The following is a 20,229-nucleotide window of genomic DNA, read 5'->3' on the forward strand; positions in this document are numbered from 1 at the left end:
CCTTCATAATTTATGTTTTATGAATATAAAATCGGAATCGTTTTGTTTTTACAGCCGATCCTTAAACAATTACATTGCAGCTCCTTTCATTTTAACCCGTTTATTAATCAATCTTATTCCTCTTCGGTGTTTAGTATTTTATTTTAAGTATGGTGGCCTTTCCGCTTTTTCTTTTGATAATTTGCGCTTTTGAGTCAATGCAACTAAAACCTAGAAATGGAATATAATCGAGCAGCATCGCCGTCATTTCAAAAGTGTTTGATGGACATCAGTTGAGAGATCTGTAACACCACAGACTTTTTAGATTTTTCAGGAGTTTTAAGTAGACACGGTAATGAGAGCAGACACAATAAATCGTAAAACATCAACAGCGAGAGGAACAGAAGGATAAACTCAAACTGTTAGAGATGGACGAACATTAAAATGATTGTGGCCAGCTAAGATAAAACTATAGTGGCAAAAGTGATAGCAGAACTCAAGGCACACTTCAACAAAGTTAAATATTTAAGAAATTGATATTCCGAAACCCTTTATAATGGGAGCCAACGCTAAGCTTCTAACTGAAGAAGTGCAACGATCATCATGGCAAACACTGCTATATGCCAAAATAATAATGAGCCCATACAAACAGCCAAAATCCCAAAACAGTCTTGGTTGAAGAATATCAACATAATTGAATCGTTCTGGGGAGTTCCGCAGAAGAGAATGAGTGGTAGAGATATTTTGATACAAGAGTGGAACAAAATTCCTTTGGAGACTCGGCAACAATAAAGCTAACCACTCAATACCTTATTAATAAATATATATTTTGTATATGTCAGTTGTTCATATTACTTGTGCATCTCCTGTATATATATGGTTCTTAGACAAGCTAGCAATATCTCTCATTTCGCCAACAACAGGCAATTAGTCGTCCTCGCGTCAAGACAAGAATCCACACCCTCGGCCCTCCTTATGTAGACAAAGGCATTCCCCAAAGGCCGCTTCCGAGGGCGCTATCAAAACATCTCTGCGCGTTCCCAAATCCCCCCCATAGAAATTCGGCTGGCGCAAATTCCGAGCCTACGATGGATTGGTCGGCGCCGCTTATCCCATATTGTTATCGGTAACCGGCGATTGAACCGGAAAAAGATCAACATCTTTTAGAGCGCAATAGATACAATCAAATATACGGTTTTATTTACGGAGGATGAACGATATGGACCGATGCAGATTGATACTAGTTTCTATTTACGCGGCTATAAAATAATATTATACAAGAAAATATGATAAAAATAAGCAAAATACTATATTTTTTTAAAATACATCTCTTAAAACTTCAACAATCTGCCCGTGGGCGATAAATATTATTATGGGATTTCCGTTATATAATATAACTAATGGACCATTCATAAAAGAAACTTCATCCTATTGACATGTTTTCGATCCCAAACACAGTCTAGGTAAATATTTGTATAAAATCACTTCTTCAATTAATGAAAATGCAATTTCTCTATCCGTACAAAATATCAATGAGTTCAAAATACTATATTACAAAAATACCTATTTACTTAATTAATTCAAACACTTAATTACTTTAAAAAATTCATAATTTATTCTAATTGTAACATCAATCATGGACCATCTCGTCGTTAATTCCTTAATTCTTCTGTATACAGAAACTATAGTTTCAGTAATTCATTCGACTGGCCTATTAAAAATTTTCATATATTACTCCATAATATTTTACAGCTAAAATTTACATTCAAAACTATTATATCATGGCTTTTTAAAAAGATTATTAATAGTGCTGGGAACTATCGACTGAAATTGACTATCGACTGAAATTGACTATCGACTGTTTAGTAATTGACTACTTTTTACTATCGGCTGTTTCAGTCGACATTTTTGCTTCGACTGATTTTACTACTTTTTACCAGTGACTGTTTCAGTCATACTATTTTTGTTAGCTAGGTAGTTCTGGCTCTGTCGTCCTAGCCGCGACCTTGGCAGAAATGTACCCAATTTATGCTTACATAGATTTATATGTAATATATGTAGTTTTATGATTTTTTTAATAGTTTGCTTGTAAATAAAAATATATTGTATATTAATATTATAGCATTTTGGTATGATATTTCTTGGATTACGGATTTCCGGATTGTTAATGTAATAGTGTAAAAAGATTAAAATTGGGATTGATAAATAGAAAAATATTTTGATTGTTTTTATGGCAATAATAGGTCACGGATTAGTTTTTTTCTATGATTAGGTATATGTTTAATTTTTATATAGTACTACAATTAACACATTAAAATACAATAAAACATTGTTGGGGTATTATTCCATTCCATAGAAAAATTCCATTCCTTTTTACAGATCCACAGAACATTCAAATACAAAAGTAATTTTACTCTGTTTAAAATGAAATTAAAAATTGCATGTTATGTATTATTATAATAGTATTGAGTAATTATTTTTTCCTTTTCTTTTTTAAAGTTAGTTCCCGTCTCGCTTATACTACCGTTGGAAAATATAACCACATATAAAATTAACTGCCAAAACTAACTAACCAAAAATAAAATTAACTAACAAAAGCAATTATATCCGTCCTTTCCTCTCTCACAATTTATATAGGAAAGGATTCGTACATCTTGTTCTGACAACAGGAATTGAAAAACAGTCGAACAGTGCAGTTTTTTGACTATCGACTGTTTCGACTGTTTTCAATTGATAGTTCCCAACGCTAGTTATTAACAGTCTCATAAACAATCCTTTATCTTCAAGGCTTTTTTTTGAATCGCTCCCTCTAGACGGACAATAACAGATACATTTCAAGTTTATTTTTAATTTTCATTGTTATTTTACTACAATACTGTTTAGCGTTTGTATCTCACATGGGACCAAATTCACGCGCAAAAGGTAAAAAGAGGAATTAAAAAAATATAAAGTTCAATCACTAATATTATTTGCAATATTTATTTTAGCTCTTGATGTACAAATTGATGTGTTTATTACCCACAATATTCAGGGAGTGCTTTGTTATGAAATACATTTAATAATAAAACATAAAATTAATTGGGAATCACAAAAAACACTTCTATGTTTTTATTGTATATGTATTCCGTGTTTTCTAAATATCAAATTCATATAATCATACATTCTTAAAATTATGAACGAAAAAGTAGGTTGAGAAAATCTAACTACAGGCTAAAGGTTTCTTGTTATTATCGAATTTTGTTATTATATATTAAGATGAATTGTTGGCATGTCATGTTTTTATTTCACAATATAATATATGGTAAAATGGATACACATAATTGGTTAGCCCCATAAAATATGTGAAATGTAACTTTATATTATTATATTCTTCTAAATAGTTTTTAATACCAGCTTACCGTGACTTTATTGCTTCCGCCAGTAACCGAATAAGTAAAATGGAAAATATAAAACAATATGGCATAAAATTAAAATGAAACGGAGAACAACGTACCCTATGAGAGTAGGATCTTGAAGCCTGTGGACTAGGTCGAACGAAAATAGATTCTCTTCCCGCTTGTTCGATTTGGGCGCACTTCATAGTATTGGAGTTTACATATTCGTAGCATATATGACGTAAAAATCTAAGGCCTAAAAAGTATTGCTCAGTATAAACTTTAATCGTATGAAACTGGAAGCCTCTCGGTGCTGCAAACATTTTCCCAAAAACGGAGGAATAGTTTTCATTAAGTCGCATAATATATAGATTATTTATTTTAGTTTTTCAAATTGAAATTTGACTCGATTGAAAACTATGAAGTATGGAAATATTCTAATGAAAAACAAGTTTACGATCCTGTTGATAAAAATATAATAGACTTTTGTCCCATACATTTTTTGATATTTGTATAAACTTACTTGTCAAGAAAATAAATATAATAAATAAATCATTGTATTCATTGTATTTTTTTGTTTAGTGCGTACCTTTGAGTAGACTGTCGTTAATAACACACGGTTGGAAAAATTCATATTTTTCAAACGAATAAAAATATGTTGTGGATTTTCGGCCTGTTTCCTCTTTCTACCAATATATATTCAGTGAATAATTGTTTATATCTGCTGAAGGAGACTTTAATATTTAACAAAAAAAAGGTTATTTCTGCTTTTTGTTCCTAGTTATTCTCAGTTGTTCACTGGTGCATTATCTTGAGATTAGATCAAGATATTATGTATTTAATAAAAGACTTCACCGTTATTGACAACAATAAAATACGACTCCTCACATCACAAAATATTACATCATTTTCGCTATTAATCTGAGCATCATGTCGATGGTGTATCTCTTTCGGCTTCAATGGTCGAACTTTAAATGAATTTATCGCCGGCTTTATTATCCGGTAAATCTCCAGGGTGCAGTGTTTCAAAATTACGACGCTCTGACGCTGCTAATGAAAAAATACGGCGCCAACTTTTCTGCATACATTGCGATTCGGATATGTTCCGGTGAAAATATGGAGGCCAATGAACGTGGTAAAGATACACAAGTTAAACAACATCAAAAGCATAATAATAAATTCTATGTTACTTTAATAATAAATACACTCGTTATAGTTCGGCGAATCATATAAATGTTGTACATTAATATATAGGGTTTGTCAAAAATTATTCTAGATTTTATTTTCTTGTAATTTTTTCTGGCAAAGGTAGTCAGATTGCCCCAAAGATCAGAACTGAATGATGCGTGGATATCGATCGTTGTACCTAAGACTTAACGAGATTGAGCAGCATAAATCTATCAACGACAACGTTCACAAAACAGATAGAATCTGCCAGCAATTGACATTCCAGAAGCCTTATTTCATGATTTTCTTGACGAGTCAACAATGGATGAATTGCGAATAGGTGTGATAGAATTAAGAGCACTTACCATTTCACAACAAATTGTCAATATATAAATTAATTTTTGACAGCAGCGGGGAAATATGGTGTGCAATTATTGACTTAGGATCCAAACATCACCTTCTTCACCAAAGCTTTCTAAACAACGGTTGTGAAAAAACCCCAAGAGAGATTGCGTGAACATAAAAAGTCGAAGTACCACAACTGCTCGACAACAATGGACCTATTTGAAGGTTGAAGATAGATATACCCTTTGAACTAGAGCTAATGTGGAATGCACCAGTGGACGACCTCATCCATCAAACGCTAATTTAAAAAAAAAACACATTTTAATTGTTTTTTAAACATATTGTTACACATATTTAATAAGCTAGATATGTATTTAACAAATCTTATTAGTTTAATTAACATAATATAATTACACTTTTCCATAATTTTATTATTAAAAAAAAACGTTTTAATCGCAAGTTATAGTAACATTGTTATGGTAATTTAACCATTGTTTGTATATTATCTAATATATTTTGCTACTCCCTCATTCTTATTCGTATCAAGTAGAAAATTAATATGCGGAACGGTATCATAGAGGTTTTGTGATAATCTCGGATATTTCCCATTCCACTGGCTCTATGATGTTTGCTTCAGTCAGTTTGTAACATATCTGCTGCCTCTCTGCCTAGATATAGAAATCCGTAACATACAGAGTGATATTTTCATAGATATTCTAAGAAACAATATGTTTTACTTATTAGGACATTATAATGATTCCCATACTATTAGGCCTAATCAAAAATTAACAGAAAGTATATTAGAGAAGAAGTATATAAGACCATACATTCTGTACAAGACGAATAGTGGATAAAATTTAACCACAAAGACAGATTTATCCAGCTTTTATTGATTTGGATAAAGCCCTTGATAGAGCAAGAATAGCGAAAGTAGGTATATATATTATATTATAATTGATGTAATTATTCAAGAATAAATAGATGTACGTAATAAAATTGTAAGAATAATTTAAGAAATATACAGGATAAATACTAGTGTTGGGAACTATCGACTGAAATCGACTATCGACTGTTTAGTAATTGACTACTTTTTACTATCGACTGTTTCAGTCGTGATTTTGATTGATTTTTAAAGTTCTGGCTCTGTCATCCTGGCCGCGACCTTGACAAAAATGTATCCAATTTATGCTTACATAGATTTATATGTAATAGATGTAGTTTTATGATTTTTTTGATAGTTTGCTTGTAAAGGACAATATATTGTATATTAATATTGGTACGATATTTTTCAATATTATTAACTTATGTTAATAAGGTAAAAAGTTTAAAATTGGTAATGATAAATAGTAAAATATTTTGACTGTTTTTATGGCAATAATGGTAATAATAGGTTATATTTCCATTACTCTCTTCCATTACTCGTTTTTTGTTAAAAATATTTCCGTTCAATAATAAATAATGCATTTATATCATTTCATTAAAATCATTTTTAATTATGTCATGGATTAGTTTTTTTTTCTATGATTAGGTATATATTTAATATTTATTTAGTATTTACGGTACATCTTTAGTTTTTAGGTTTTGTTTAAGTTCTATTGTATTGTCTATGTTTGTTATAGTATATTATTTAAAAATTGAAATTAACACATTAAAATACAATACAAAAGAGTTGTGGAGTATTATTCCATTCTAGAGAAAAATTTCATTTCCTTTCGCAGGTCCACTGAACATTCAAGTATAAAAGTAATTCTACTTCGTTTAAAATTAAATTATAAATTGCATATTACGTGTTATTATTATTATAAGAAATTAATTTTTTAAAGTTAGTTCGTAAATGAATGACCGTTGGAAAATATAAGCACATATAAAATTAAATGTCCTAAGCAATTATTTCCGTCCCTTCCCGTCTCTCAATTTATATAGGAAGGGATACTAGGATTATAGAGGGAAGATGTACAAACATCTTTTTCACTGTTTTCCGTCGATAGCCCCCAATGCTAATAAATATCAATGTCGCCATTGCAGACAACATAAAATCAAAAACTAAACAAAATAATTTATAGAAATTAAAAAACACGAGACCCATTATTAAAAATTCCGATTACATTCTCGTCCATTCTTTAAACCAACGAGCGACAGTGAACAAACCAGCGACCGTGCAAGATGGAATCTGCGGTTCCTGCTACATATTACGTTGTACCGATAAAACGATGACGTAGGTGTCGAGATGTGGGGAAGGGTCTGGCCGGGAAGGTGAAGGATTTTTTCCCAATTCGCGTTAGGAATCGATGATCCGCGAACATTGCCGTACATCACGGATGGGGCTGTTTCGAAAATATGATATTTTAATGTGCGACAGCTCCCGCACCCTCTTCCACATTAAACCGTCGTTGGGATGAAATTAGTTTTCGTGCTTTGTTTGTCGATACACATCGAACCTTGGGGATGTTTTATGGGACGGGGGGGCTCCCCTCACTTTCCACGTTCCCCAATATATCGGGGAATAATTCTCGAATCGTAGATTTCCGGGAAACAGTTTAATTGGAAATTGTATTATTTCGATTAAGTATTGTTATCTAATAGTAAAATATTAGGTCGTTACATATATTCGTATCAATTTCTCGCTTTAGAAATACATTAATTGACAAAAAATGGTACGAAATATATAATTAACTTATTTTTCGTTACTTTCTACAACTTTTCCCATCTTTTTGACAAGGCGTTGTCATGTCTAAAGAAAGGTGGGAAGAAAGAATGTTTTTGCTCCTCTTCGGCAATCTCGAATCCCTACATACCTCATCTGAAGAAGATTTATGTTAAATGTCTTGGTGAATAGGTCTCCCTCATGGCGACACTCTAGAACCAGTTTTGTGTTTGGATTACACTGCGGACCTTTAAACTAAAACTTAGACCTAAAATCAATGCATTCTAATCCAAAAACTGCTTCATTTCAACTTCAATACCATCTAAATGATACAGAGAAATGGTTTAAACAGTGGAGAATAAAGGCAAACCAATCCAAGTCCACTCACGTAACTTACACACTCAGAAAAGAGTATCCCACATAACAATATTTTTGAATATTTATTTGGATCGAAAATTAACTTGCTAGAAGCACGTCTGGACGTAGAATAAACAAATTGACATCGAACTCCGCAGAGTGTATTGGTCAAACAACAAAAATAATCATTGAATAACTCAATAATACTAAATGCAAAACTGTTATTTTTTGTAGAGATAAAAAGCATCGAATTTAACAGTTCGGTTTAGTTTTTTATATACAGACTTCGCATTTTCATCTATAAATATGGCTGATCAAAATACATGTATGAACTTAATAGAATACAACAGTATAAAATATTTTTTTACACTTGAAACTTAAAGGATGTTGCTCATATCTAAAGTGTTGCCTTCCAGCGTTTATTGACTATAACTAACCGACAATGATTCGATATTTAAATGACATTCTTCTTGACACATTTTTATGGATTCGATGGAAACCACAGACCCCTTACTAATGTGTTAGCTGCTGGTATCATTACTATATGCAACAAATAATAAAAAAATAAATAATAAATACTGAACGCGGCAATAATGGACCAAAAACAATTAGTTTAAATTTAAAGCTCAAAACCATGCACGATCTTGAATCTCCTGCAAAAAAAACTAGAAAAGACAAGAAAGAAATTTAAATATAAAGTAAAATATTCTCTAAATAAAAAAAACAAGATTATGTCGCAGAAACAGAAATGATCCAAACAAAAGAACGATATTTAATAGAATCGGCAATCAGACGAACCAAAATATTAAATAATAGAACCAAAATTGCTTATAAAAATAAATGTATATAGTAACAGCAGTTATTAAAAAGCCGTTTGAGGAAAGGAAATGCTGCTCTGCAATAGTCCTAGACGTCTCGCAAGCTTTTAATCGGGTATGGCACTAGGGTCTAATCCGCAAGATGTTATTCAATTACTGTCAGCGTTTAAAACAATTATATAAGTTATTATAACATAAGACACATCTTTGCTTAGGGCTGCCCAAAAAGTAACAAGTAGCAGTCAACAAGAGACTGGAAAATATAACTTAATAATTCCAATTCTGCACATGCCAATATTGTGTTTCGCGTAAATGACTAAAAACCTAATTATATCACCTGGCAGATGCCCGATTCCTCAATCAGAATGAGCGAACTACCTATATCCATCCACCGATATCCATCTCGATGACAACTTAAATTGGAAAAATCAAGTTAAACAATACGCAAAGCAGATCAAAATCAAATTAGTAATCCAACAATAGCAAAATAAAATTCGTCGATTAATTACCAATGCTTATCGTTAGGTTACTGGCGAAGAAACGAACACGACGACCTCGAAATCCAATGGACTTAGGAAGTCATTCAAGGTTTCACCTTAAAGCATCGAATAAGGTTGTTATGTCACAGCAACGTAGAAAAAATAAAGCTACAGGGGAATACGTAGAAAATCAGAAGATTGAAGTGAACCAAACCAAACGAACTTGTATATTGCATAAGTGTTACTCTTAACTTTAGCTTAACTTAATTTAATATAATTTCAGTTTGTAAAATACATAACTATTTACCCACAGTCGTCTTACTTGTATATTGAAGAAAGTACAACAGAACATACATTAATTTAATATACTAAGATTGTATTAAGTATATCTAATGTAAGATGTAAACAACAGTAATAAATAAGTAAATATGGTTGGAGCGTAGAAAATATGAAATATAGCATTAAGAAAAAACGAGGTACTATTCAGAACCTGAATGTCTGACCATCTGCTACTTGGTGCATTCCATATTAAAATATTTTACCAGGTTTTAGTTGCCTAGAGAATTATATACGAATATAAACTTACCGATTGGTTAGTTTTTAGACAAAATATAACAAGCTATACTGACTCAGTCAAGGGAAATTGGGTGATACCACACAGGCATAAGGCACCAAATTACAAAATATATGCTTTATCTAACTGATACTTGCGTCTTAAGACCTCTCCTATATCTGCTCTACACTGCTGACATTCCAACAACAAAAGAAACACTTCTTGGAACCTTTGCTGACGACACAGTTATTATGGAAAAAGATATATCTCTGCCTAGGGCAAGAGAAACAGTGCAAGTAGCAGTCAACAAAATCTACAAATGGACAAAAGATTGGAAAATTCAACTTAATAGCTCTAAATCTGTCCACGTTAATTTTGCATTAAGGCGAAATAATAAAAACTTAATTATATCACTCAATGGATGCCCGGTTCCTCAAGCAGAATCAGCAAAATACCTTAGAATCTATCTTGATGGTAGATTAAATTGGAAGCATCACGTTAGACAAAAAGCAAAACACATTAGAACCAAAATAAAACAACTATACTGGTTAGTCGGAAGATACTCTCAACTTTATCTAAATGAAAGAGGTTGATCTATAATACAATTATAAAGCCAATTTGGAGACCTATGGGCTCCCAATATGGGGTTGCACTAAAAATTCAAATTAACTAGTCATACAACGCTGTCAAAACAAGGTTCTTCGATTGATTACCAATGCCTATAGCTACGTAACCAATGAAGAACTGCACGATGACCTGGAAATCAAATGGATTTGCGAAGTTGTACAGGATTTCGCTTTGAAACACGAAAGAAGATTACTAAATCATACTAACGTGGAAGAATACAACTGCTGGACAGGGCGCAGGATGTCAGGAGATTGAAACGAACAAAACCATACGAACTTGTGTGAACATTTAGTGTGTATTATTAGTGTAAACTATAGCTATTTTATAATTTTATAATTGAGAAATACATACTGATGTATTTGTTCGCACTCGTCTTGCTTGTTAATTAATCCAAATACATAGGAAAAGTAGTAATAAGTTAATTTTAAATTAAGATTGTACCAAGCGTATCTAATAAAGATGTTATAAAAAAAATTTAACTGACACTTGGTTTCTACAAAATTCGATTACCTAAAATGTTATACATTAATTCTTAGCGATATAAAATGTAATTTATCAGATCAACTAAAGAAAAGATACACATGTAAATTTTTGGTTATTGATGTTGGAGTTAATTATTTCAGCATAAAATAAAATAAAGTTTATTTGATATATTATAATGCTAAAAACCAACCCTAAAAATTAATTGTGGTTGTCAACAGAATACTAAAATATATGTATTTCAATGGTTTAAATCAAATAATGGAATATCTCTGAAATAATTCTATAAACTAACTATTCTATTTCCAACTTACGTATTGTTGAATTGATCCTTTTCACGGTCGGGCACACTCTCCACAGACCAATTTTAAAACTAATCGTGGTTCTTATCGGTAGCTTCTCCAACGGCAACGGTTCCTTCGTGTAGATCCAGGAACCACTGACGAATGCCGTAAGGAGCATGGTCATCGCGACCAAGCCCAAAAAGTATCCCCATCGAGACAGGGCAGTCTTTTGCTTACAGCACATCACTGTTCACTAGTTATGTTTTAGTAAATCAAGTGAGCTTACGAGTTCATTTTATGATCACTACGAGACATATTTCGGATTCGTGCAATTCACGGTATAAACGGTCACATTGATTGATCATATGGCTGATGGAGACATTGAAACTAATCCAATCTGAAACAAAATATCAGCATTAGTTTAAATATTTACGAAACAATATATATATATATATATATATATATATATATATATATATATATATATATATATATATATATATATATATATATATATATATACCAACTGGTCCGTTTGTTCAATATCGTTTCCAATAAACAACGACAATAACGTTATTATTAACACTAAACTACGAAAAGTATTATATACTGAGCAGGTACGAAGATATAATGTACCAACTGTTAAGGAAGATAGAATTGTTATATCTGGTTATCGCGCCTTCAATGAGACCGTAGTGAATTACTTTCTCCACAATTTTTGATAGTGAGTTCAGAAGACTTATTGGATGGTAGTGTTGATTTGTCTCATTTTCTCGGAATAACATCAATGTGGAGATATTTCCAATTTGTTACCTAAGTGAGTAATTCCGGAGGAAGATTTCGAAGCCCGAAGCTGGCCGATCGACTCCAAAGCCAAATCACTTCACTCGCAAAATAATGGTCTGTATTTGGTGAGACCAGAGCTGAGTAATGGATTACGAACTGTTGAAACATAGTGAAACTGTTAATAGTGATCAGTACTGATAACAAATGATCAACTTCAATCATGAATTAATCGAAAAAATTACAGAATGAGCTCTAACACACTATAAAGTGATTTTACAGCCCTATATCATAAAGTAAAATCGGTCAAGAAAGCGTTGAAACGGACAGTTGAATGGGACATATATCGCACTCTCCAGACATTGCCTCCTCCGATTATCAACTTTTCGCATCAATGCAGTAGCCAAGCCATTTTCAAAGAAGTTGGATAATGTCTCAATGAATGGTTTTGCTCACATGGTTTATTAGACAAACAGTTTTTGTTAGGGATGTTATCCAAAAATTGACTGAAATACTGGTAAGATGTATAGAATCAAATCAATCAACTACCATTATTTAGTAGTCCGTTGGATCAGCTAGTTAATACTTACTGAAAATCCTCAATATCTATTTCATATTAACTTTCCAGTCATAATTCTATAATTCCCACGGCTCGGTCGTCTTTATTACGCCACGACTATACAAAACCACCCCGCAGAACTCGTCCCAACCCCCGCAAGTCACTTAATCACTTTGAAGTGTATTAGAAAACATCCGGGCATTTTATCATAAGGCACGTCCACTATTATTTCAGCGGATATCCCCGGGACCCGAGCTCTTAAGTTTCCGACGAGAAAGCGCCATTGTCTCGCTTTTTTCTCGCATTATTTTAATCTGCTTCCCGAGTCGCTCTATCTTCTCGGACTCCTTTTTGCCAAGGTAGAAAACACACAGCACGAAAATGATTTATGGGGGAGGGCGGTGGTGACGCCGCCACTCGTACGACGACACCCCGAAGAGGGAGGACGGAGGGGATCTCGAAAAACCTCGCGAAACTCGATCCTCTCTCCCCGGCATCGCTGTCGCTCTTTACCTGAACAACGGTACGTTTATCTTTTAAAGGACGACGGTATCGGATGGTGGCGGAGGTGTGGGTGCACTTCTATCCATTAAAAACGGGCGCGTTTATGGAATATTTGATCGGTAACGAAGATGCCGTTGCCGCTGCTGCTGTTGCTACTGCACCTGCGAGGAGAGTGTTTCCGTGTCGAGAAGGCGACGAGATGTTATTCCAGTTATTTTATCGTATCCCTCACGCGGATATTAATATGTAAACTGACTCTATATCCGTCCTTGATGGACGTGGAGACGAGTTTTACTTGAGGAAATGTTTTGAATAAATAGTACTGCAAATGTAAATCTATTTCTTTTAACTAGAGTTGGGAACTATCGACTAAATATAGTCGAAAGAGTCGATAGTTGCAAAACAGTCGATAGTACAACAAATAGTAAATGAAAATAGACGAAGATGTGCGAATTCCTTCCCGTTCTAATCCTGGGAGAGAAAAGGACGGAGACAAATTTTCTTTTTGATTCTCTGTACTGAATAGATTAGTTCATATTAAATTATTTTAAATTGGCAAGTGGTAGTGTGAAAAAAGGAATGGAACAACTTTAGTATTTGGAAAGTAACAAGAACATAATATATTAAAGGTAACTGGTTTATTTCTATTTGTTTCCAACGCGTACTTACGAATGTTTTTTTTAACTGTGTCATAAATGAGACGGACTACTTCACGAATTTTCTTTGGTAAAAGAAAGGGATATAGATAAATTTATTAGTTGAAACTTCTATAAAAGAGTTTGTAACACTCAAAAGGTTCAAACATCGAGAGAGAAACATAGATGGGATCGAGGAAGTCAAACAAAAAAGGCCTATTACCTATTATTGTCATAAACACAGTCAAAAGTATTTTACTATTTATTATTCATAATTTTATTCCTATTATATTAATACATAATCTTGAAAAATAGAGTTCCGAAATACTTCTATATTAATGTACAATATGTTGTTATTTACAACCAATACAAAAATCACTAGATACAAAGCATAAAACCATATATACTACATAAATTTATGTAAGCATAAACTCGACACATTATTTTCAACGTTGCGGCTAGGACTGTAAAGCCAGAACGTCAAAAATCAGTCAAATGAAACTAGTAGAATCGAAAATGGTAACTGAAAGTACACGAGAGAAACAGTCGATAATAAAATGTAGTAAAATCAGCCAGACAGCCAGAAAAATAGTCAACTGAAAGAGTCGATAGTAAAAAGTAATAAAATTAGCAGCACGGAAAATAGCGAATGAAATAGTCGATAATAAAAAAAAAATTACATAACAGTCGATAGTCGTTTTCAATCGATAGCTGCCAACGCTATTTTTAAATCATAATCTAGCATTTGTTACGTAAGTAAGAAAAGTAGATGGAACCTTCGTAAAATCATATGATAAACGTATAGAACGATGGAGGGAGTTTTTTAGGCAGCTTTATAATCATAACCCACCACGGGGTTTAGCCATGACGCCAGTAAATAATATTCGCAGAAGTTTCTTTCTTGATAAAAAGGAAACAACTCACGAATTTTTTTAAATTGTATTAATTATAGACCCATCAGCTTCTTGGACATTTTATGCTCGTTGTTATATGTGTTATGTTACGTTATTGCATAGTATATATAATATAATAATATTATAGTTTATATAATTTCAGCTAATATATATAACTAGAAATGTATAACAAAAATAAATAGATGTTGTAAATAGCATACAGCAATAGTATACTATAATATAGTAAGCCGAATCCTAGTATTTGATTGCTGATTGTGACATTTAGCACACTTATTTTATCTTAGTGAAGATATATAAGTCACAGTCTCTGAGGAAAGTTATCCGGATTGCCGACACCAAAGATGTCCTTTATAATGTCCCCAGTACCATATTGTTGTCTAAGTTGTAAGTATTTCCTAAGATGCTTGACTGTGATTGTTGAGGAAAACTGTATTTTATCAAGGCAAGGGTACACCATACACATCTTTAGTGTAAAGTGGAAATGTCCGTGGAAATTACTTGGTTGAGTTTTCCGTCCAGAGTTCCACAAGTTGTAAAGTCAAGACATCATGATTTTTCCACATACTTGTCTAAAGAACATCGATCAGAAATAGATAGAAACAGAACAGACAGATCAGAAAAATTCCATTCTAAAAATATTTACTCAATTCATATATAGCATTGTTAATAAACATATAAGTGGTTATCTTTGATATACGCCAACACTACTGAATGTTGCATAATATTTTTGCAGCGTCTATACAGTTCTATATTTTTTCACATCACCCTGCGTAGAGAAAAGGAAGCGTCAAAATAAACTCAATAATACCCATATTCGTGAAAAAAATAGCCACTGATATGGGGTTTTAAAGCCACTTTTATAAGGTAACAAATAATATTTACAGCGGCAGTTCGCTTCGATTTTGATCACTTTTATATCGAATGATTCTCCCTTCGATATCGGATGTCATCTTAACGGCGCGTTATGGGTAACAGGAACAAGTCCAATTTTTATTTATACACACGTATATTTATATCGAAGAAGCCTCCGAAATAACTCCATTATTTTCCCGCTAGTGATGGATGGCGTAGTCGATTGTAATACATCCCTTCGTTCCACCATTCGCATGTCATTTTGTATTCTATTTCATATACTGCGCGTCCCAGACTTTATGTAAACGAATTAAATAGAAAATAGTTATTTAGTTAATATTACGTGCTTGCATCTTTTAGAACAAATCATTAAACCAAAAAAAACTGAGTTTGAACACAGTATATTGCGAATACGAAACGAATTTACAGCGAGTGCGAAAGAAAGTTATAAAAAGTAACATTAATTGCGGTGGACCAGTGCAAAAAAATCTACCAATAAAAGCGATTATAAAACTCAGTAACTTAATTAATGTAACATTCCGATTATAACATGTTATTATGACTCCAAAATGTGAAAAACTACCAAATGAAGTAAAATCTTATTGACAAATAATAATCGCTACTACCAGTAATATATAAAGTACTGGAAAAACTCCTGTTAAAAACATTAAAGACTTGCTTAACTATATTTTTGTAAGCAATTGATACAATCTGTCATAAGGGACTCAGTATAAACTCTATAAAATGTTACCGAAGCAAAATATTGTACTTAAACTTCTATATCTCAGTCACAGTTCAACATAATTCGCTTCAAGGGTGATACACTGATTATAGCGACCCTCCAACTTTTCGATACCATTTTTGTAGTACGATTTGTTCTTTGTTTCACAATAGGCCTCAGTTTCGTCGATCACCTCTTCATTCGACGAATATTTCTTATCAACGAACAGTCTTTTGAGATCTGATAGCAGGAAATAGTCGTTGGGGGGCAGGTCTGGAAAATACGGTGGATAACGAAGCAATTCGAAGCCCAATTCATGGATTTTTACCATCGTGTTCACTGAGTTGTGACACGGTGCATTGTCTTGGTGAGGCAGCACTTTCTTTTTCTTCAGATGTGGCTGTTTGTCGGCGATTTCGTCCTTCAAACGGTCCAATAACGTCGGCGTTGATGATCCTTCATTATTCAAAGTAATCAATGAAAATTATTCCATGCGCATCCCAAAATACAGATTATGGCGTCTGCCTTGCCACCCGACTGGTGCGTTTTCGCACGTTTTGGAACTCATTGAGATCATCGTGTGCACTCCACTCGGATTACCGTCGATTGGACTTCGGAGTGAAATGATGTGGCCATGTTTCATCCATTGTCACATATCGACGCAAAATCTCGGGTTTATTACGCTTGATAATCTTCAAACACTGCTCCGAAGTATCAACTCATCGTTGTTTTTGGTTTAAAGTGAGCTCGCGAGGCACCCACTTTGCATAGAGCTTTCTCATACCCAAATATTCGTGAATGATATGATGTACACGTTAAGTTGATATCTTCAGAGTGTCTGCTGTTTCATTCAATTTACGGTCATTCATAATCATTTTGTGGATTTTTTTGATGTTTTCGTCGGTAATAACCTCTTTTGGGCGTCCACTGCGTTCACCACCTTCGGTGCTCATTTCACCACGTTTAAACTTAGCATACCAATCAATACTTGATGGTTGATTTTCCTGGGACAGTGTCCAGAAACTTGGCATCAAGCTAAGTTTTTGCTTCAACTGTATTTTTCCCTTCAAAAAGCAATATTTTCTCAACACGCAAAATTCCTTTTTATCAATTTTTTTCACAATATCAAAAGTTACTTCACGCAAAATGCTACAATTCGCAAAGTTATGATAATGGCTTTCAAATTTATACATTCATCTTTTAAGGGCTAGGGCTAAGTAAAAAACATGTGGAGTGGCGTCATCTATGTGTCAGGCCGGGGAGTTTTCAATTAACCTGTTATACCCGAAAATAATAAAAAATCCTGTTAATTGTATATTAATAGAGTTCGTCTTTGAAAAATATGAAAAAATCAAACTTCTGGTTTAGAATAGCTCCTAAACTTTTACTATTTTTGAAAAATTCTTCAATAGTGGCTGTCTTCTTCGTACAACTCTCCGTTGTCACCAATTATAAATTTTGTCTTGGTAAACCATGGGCCACCCTATAGCACAATCAGATTAAATTTTTATTTCATCGTTTAGCGCGTTCTGGCTGCGCAATCAATCTTGACATTGCCGAATAACGTCATCAATAATGTTTCGTGACCATACCACCACCCACCCTTCCCCCTCTCACCACCCCCTATCGCTTACGCGGAAGTTAACGGGACAGGACGACGGACGAGGGGGGGATTAGTGACGGTCGTTTTGATATGAAAAAAAAACACGTCGGGGACGAGAGGGAGGACCGTAGAAATCCCAAAATAAACGTTGGGTTTAATCGATGGCCATTTTTATATTCATAAATATACGCGGCTCAAATCAGTCCCCGACGCGGCCGACAGGGGGGATATTGTGAATGGGCCTGTTTACATTTAGTTTAAATCGACAAGGAATGAATTGGCCTATTTTTCGGAACGGTATTGTGCGGATTATTGATACGGGAGTTATGAGGGGGATTTCATGCTTTGTGGATAAATGGGGGTCGGTTGTAATTTCCAATATCACCTCGAACGTAAAAAGGACTTGCTCATTAGTTTTTATCAGATGATTATATCATATATCATATATCGTTGTAATTGACGCTACGTATTTTGTCATCAGCGTTCCGCTATTTCCTTAAATTTTCTTGCACTGCAGCACAGTATGGTATATATCCTTAAAATATAGTATATCAGTTACTTTATGTTTAATAGAACTATACAAACAACAAATAGCATATAAACAAAGCCCTTCAAAGAGACACTTAACAAAGTTTGGGCTTATATTAGTTACGAAATAGTGGCCGCTAATATCTAAAGAATATGAGGTTAATAGACCATGCAATAGAGTACATATTATGATATGCTGAGAAGAAATAACAGGTCAAGTATAACATGTATAACAGGTCAAGTCCCCGGCCTGACACATAGATGTCGCTAATAGAATTAAATCCATATGTTTTTTAGTTATCCCTAATACCCAAGAGATGCGTGTATAAATTTGACAGCTTTCGGATCATTAGTTTGTGAATTATACCATTTTGAGTGAAGCAACTTTTGTTATTGTGAAAAAAATGGATAAAAAGGAATTTCGCTTGTTGATCAAATATTGCTTTTTGAAGGGAAAAAATACAGTTGAAGCAAAAACTTGGCTTGATATTGAGTTTTCGGGAACTGTCCCAGGGAAATCCACCATCAAAGATTGGTATGTTAAGTTTAGACGTGGTGAAATCAGCATCGAAGACGGTGAACGTAGTGGACGTCCAAAAGAGGTTGTTACAGAAGAAAACATTTAAAAAATCCACAAAAACATTTTGAATGATCGTAAATTGAATGAAATAGTAGACACTCTAAAGATATCAATTGAACGTGTACATTATATAATTCACGAATATTTGGGCATGAGGAAGCTCTGTGCAAAGTGGGTGTCACGCGAGCTCACTTTTGACCAAAAACAATGATGAGTTGATGATTCGGAGCAGTGTTTGAAGGTGATCAAGCGCAATAAATTCGAGTTTTTGCGTCGATATGTGACAATGGACGAAACATAGTTCCATCATTTCACTCCGAAGTCCAATCGACAGTCATCCGAGTGGACTGCACACGATGAAACCGCTCCAAAGTGTGGGAAAACGCAACTGTCGGCTGGCAAGGTTATGGAGTCTATATTTTGGTATGCGGATGGAATAATTTTCATTGACTACCTTGAAAAAGGAACGATTATCAACAGCGACTATTACATAGCATTATTGAATCGTTTGAAGGACGAAATCGCCGAAAAACGGCCGCATTTGAAGTAAAAGAAAGTGCTGCTTCAACAAGACAATGCACCGAGTCACAAGTCATGAAAATGATGGCAAAATCCATGAATTGGGCTTCGAATTGCTTCCTCATTCACTGTATTCTCTAGATCTGGCCCCCAGCAACTATTTCCTATTCTCAGATCTCAAAAGAATGATCGATGGGAAGAAGTTTTCGACGAATTAAGAGAGGCTAGACTACGTAGAACTACAACGTACAATAGATCAATACTCCCTTGAGGAATACTGTTTCAAGAAAAGCAATACGGCGGGAGCTTTACAAAACTAATATTCATGGAAATGATAGCATTACTAAACTGCCAATGAAGTGGTGCAACGGTCATAAAACCTGGACACTTGACAATTGAAAGAGTGTGAAATGGTCCGATGAATCATGGCTTACATTGTTTCCTACAAACCGCCGAGTTTATGTTTGAAAAACTCCAAAACAAGCCTACTGCCTTCAAGATTGTGCTTTCTACAATCAATTATGGGGAAGGTTTCGTTATAACTTGGTCGACAATATCGTAGTATTCAGTTGGACCTCTCATATATATCACTGGACGGATTTCTACTATTGAATATCTCTATATTATCAATGATAAAGTTCTTACTATGATTATCGTATTGCTGTCAAGCGCTGCCGCATTCCAAAATGATAATACGCCCACAGACATAGCCAAGAAAGCTCAATCTACCAGAATATCATCCAATCTTCCCTGGCCAGACCTCAATCGTATGAATAGTTGTAGATTATAGAGTGAGGATAGAGTATATTTGGATTGTTTAAGCAACTGGAGGATGTTTTAGTACAAGGATGAGATAATATTCCGCTGGAAACTATTCAGAAACTGTAATATACGAATCTATTACGCAAATAATTGCAGCTATTT

At 33.8% G+C, this 20,229-nt stretch overlaps 1 protein-coding gene across 2 annotated transcripts in view; it reads right to left on the reverse strand.

Annotated features, from left to right (window-relative positions):
• LOC143203478 (uncharacterized) overlaps nucleotides 1–20,229 on the reverse strand; it is a 310,987-nt gene that overhangs the window by 166,535 nt on the left and 124,223 nt on the right. For both annotated transcript variants that reach the window (XM_076415653.1, XM_076415652.1), the window contains exon 3: nucleotides 11,138–11,504. In XM_076415653.1, the coding sequence (XP_076271768.1) occupies nucleotides 11,138–11,351 (214 nt within the window). In that variant the 5' untranslated portion in view covers nucleotides 11,352–11,504. The remainder of the gene's footprint in view (nucleotides 1–11,137; nucleotides 11,505–20,229) is intronic.

This window comes from Rhynchophorus ferrugineus, unplaced genomic scaffold (assembly GCF_030347505.1).
Source record: "Rhynchophorus ferrugineus isolate W39M unplaced genomic scaffold, kcgeb_rfMv2 rfM10, whole genome shotgun sequence".
Lineage (NCBI taxonomy): Eukaryota > Metazoa > Arthropoda > Insecta > Coleoptera > Curculionidae > Rhynchophorus > Rhynchophorus ferrugineus.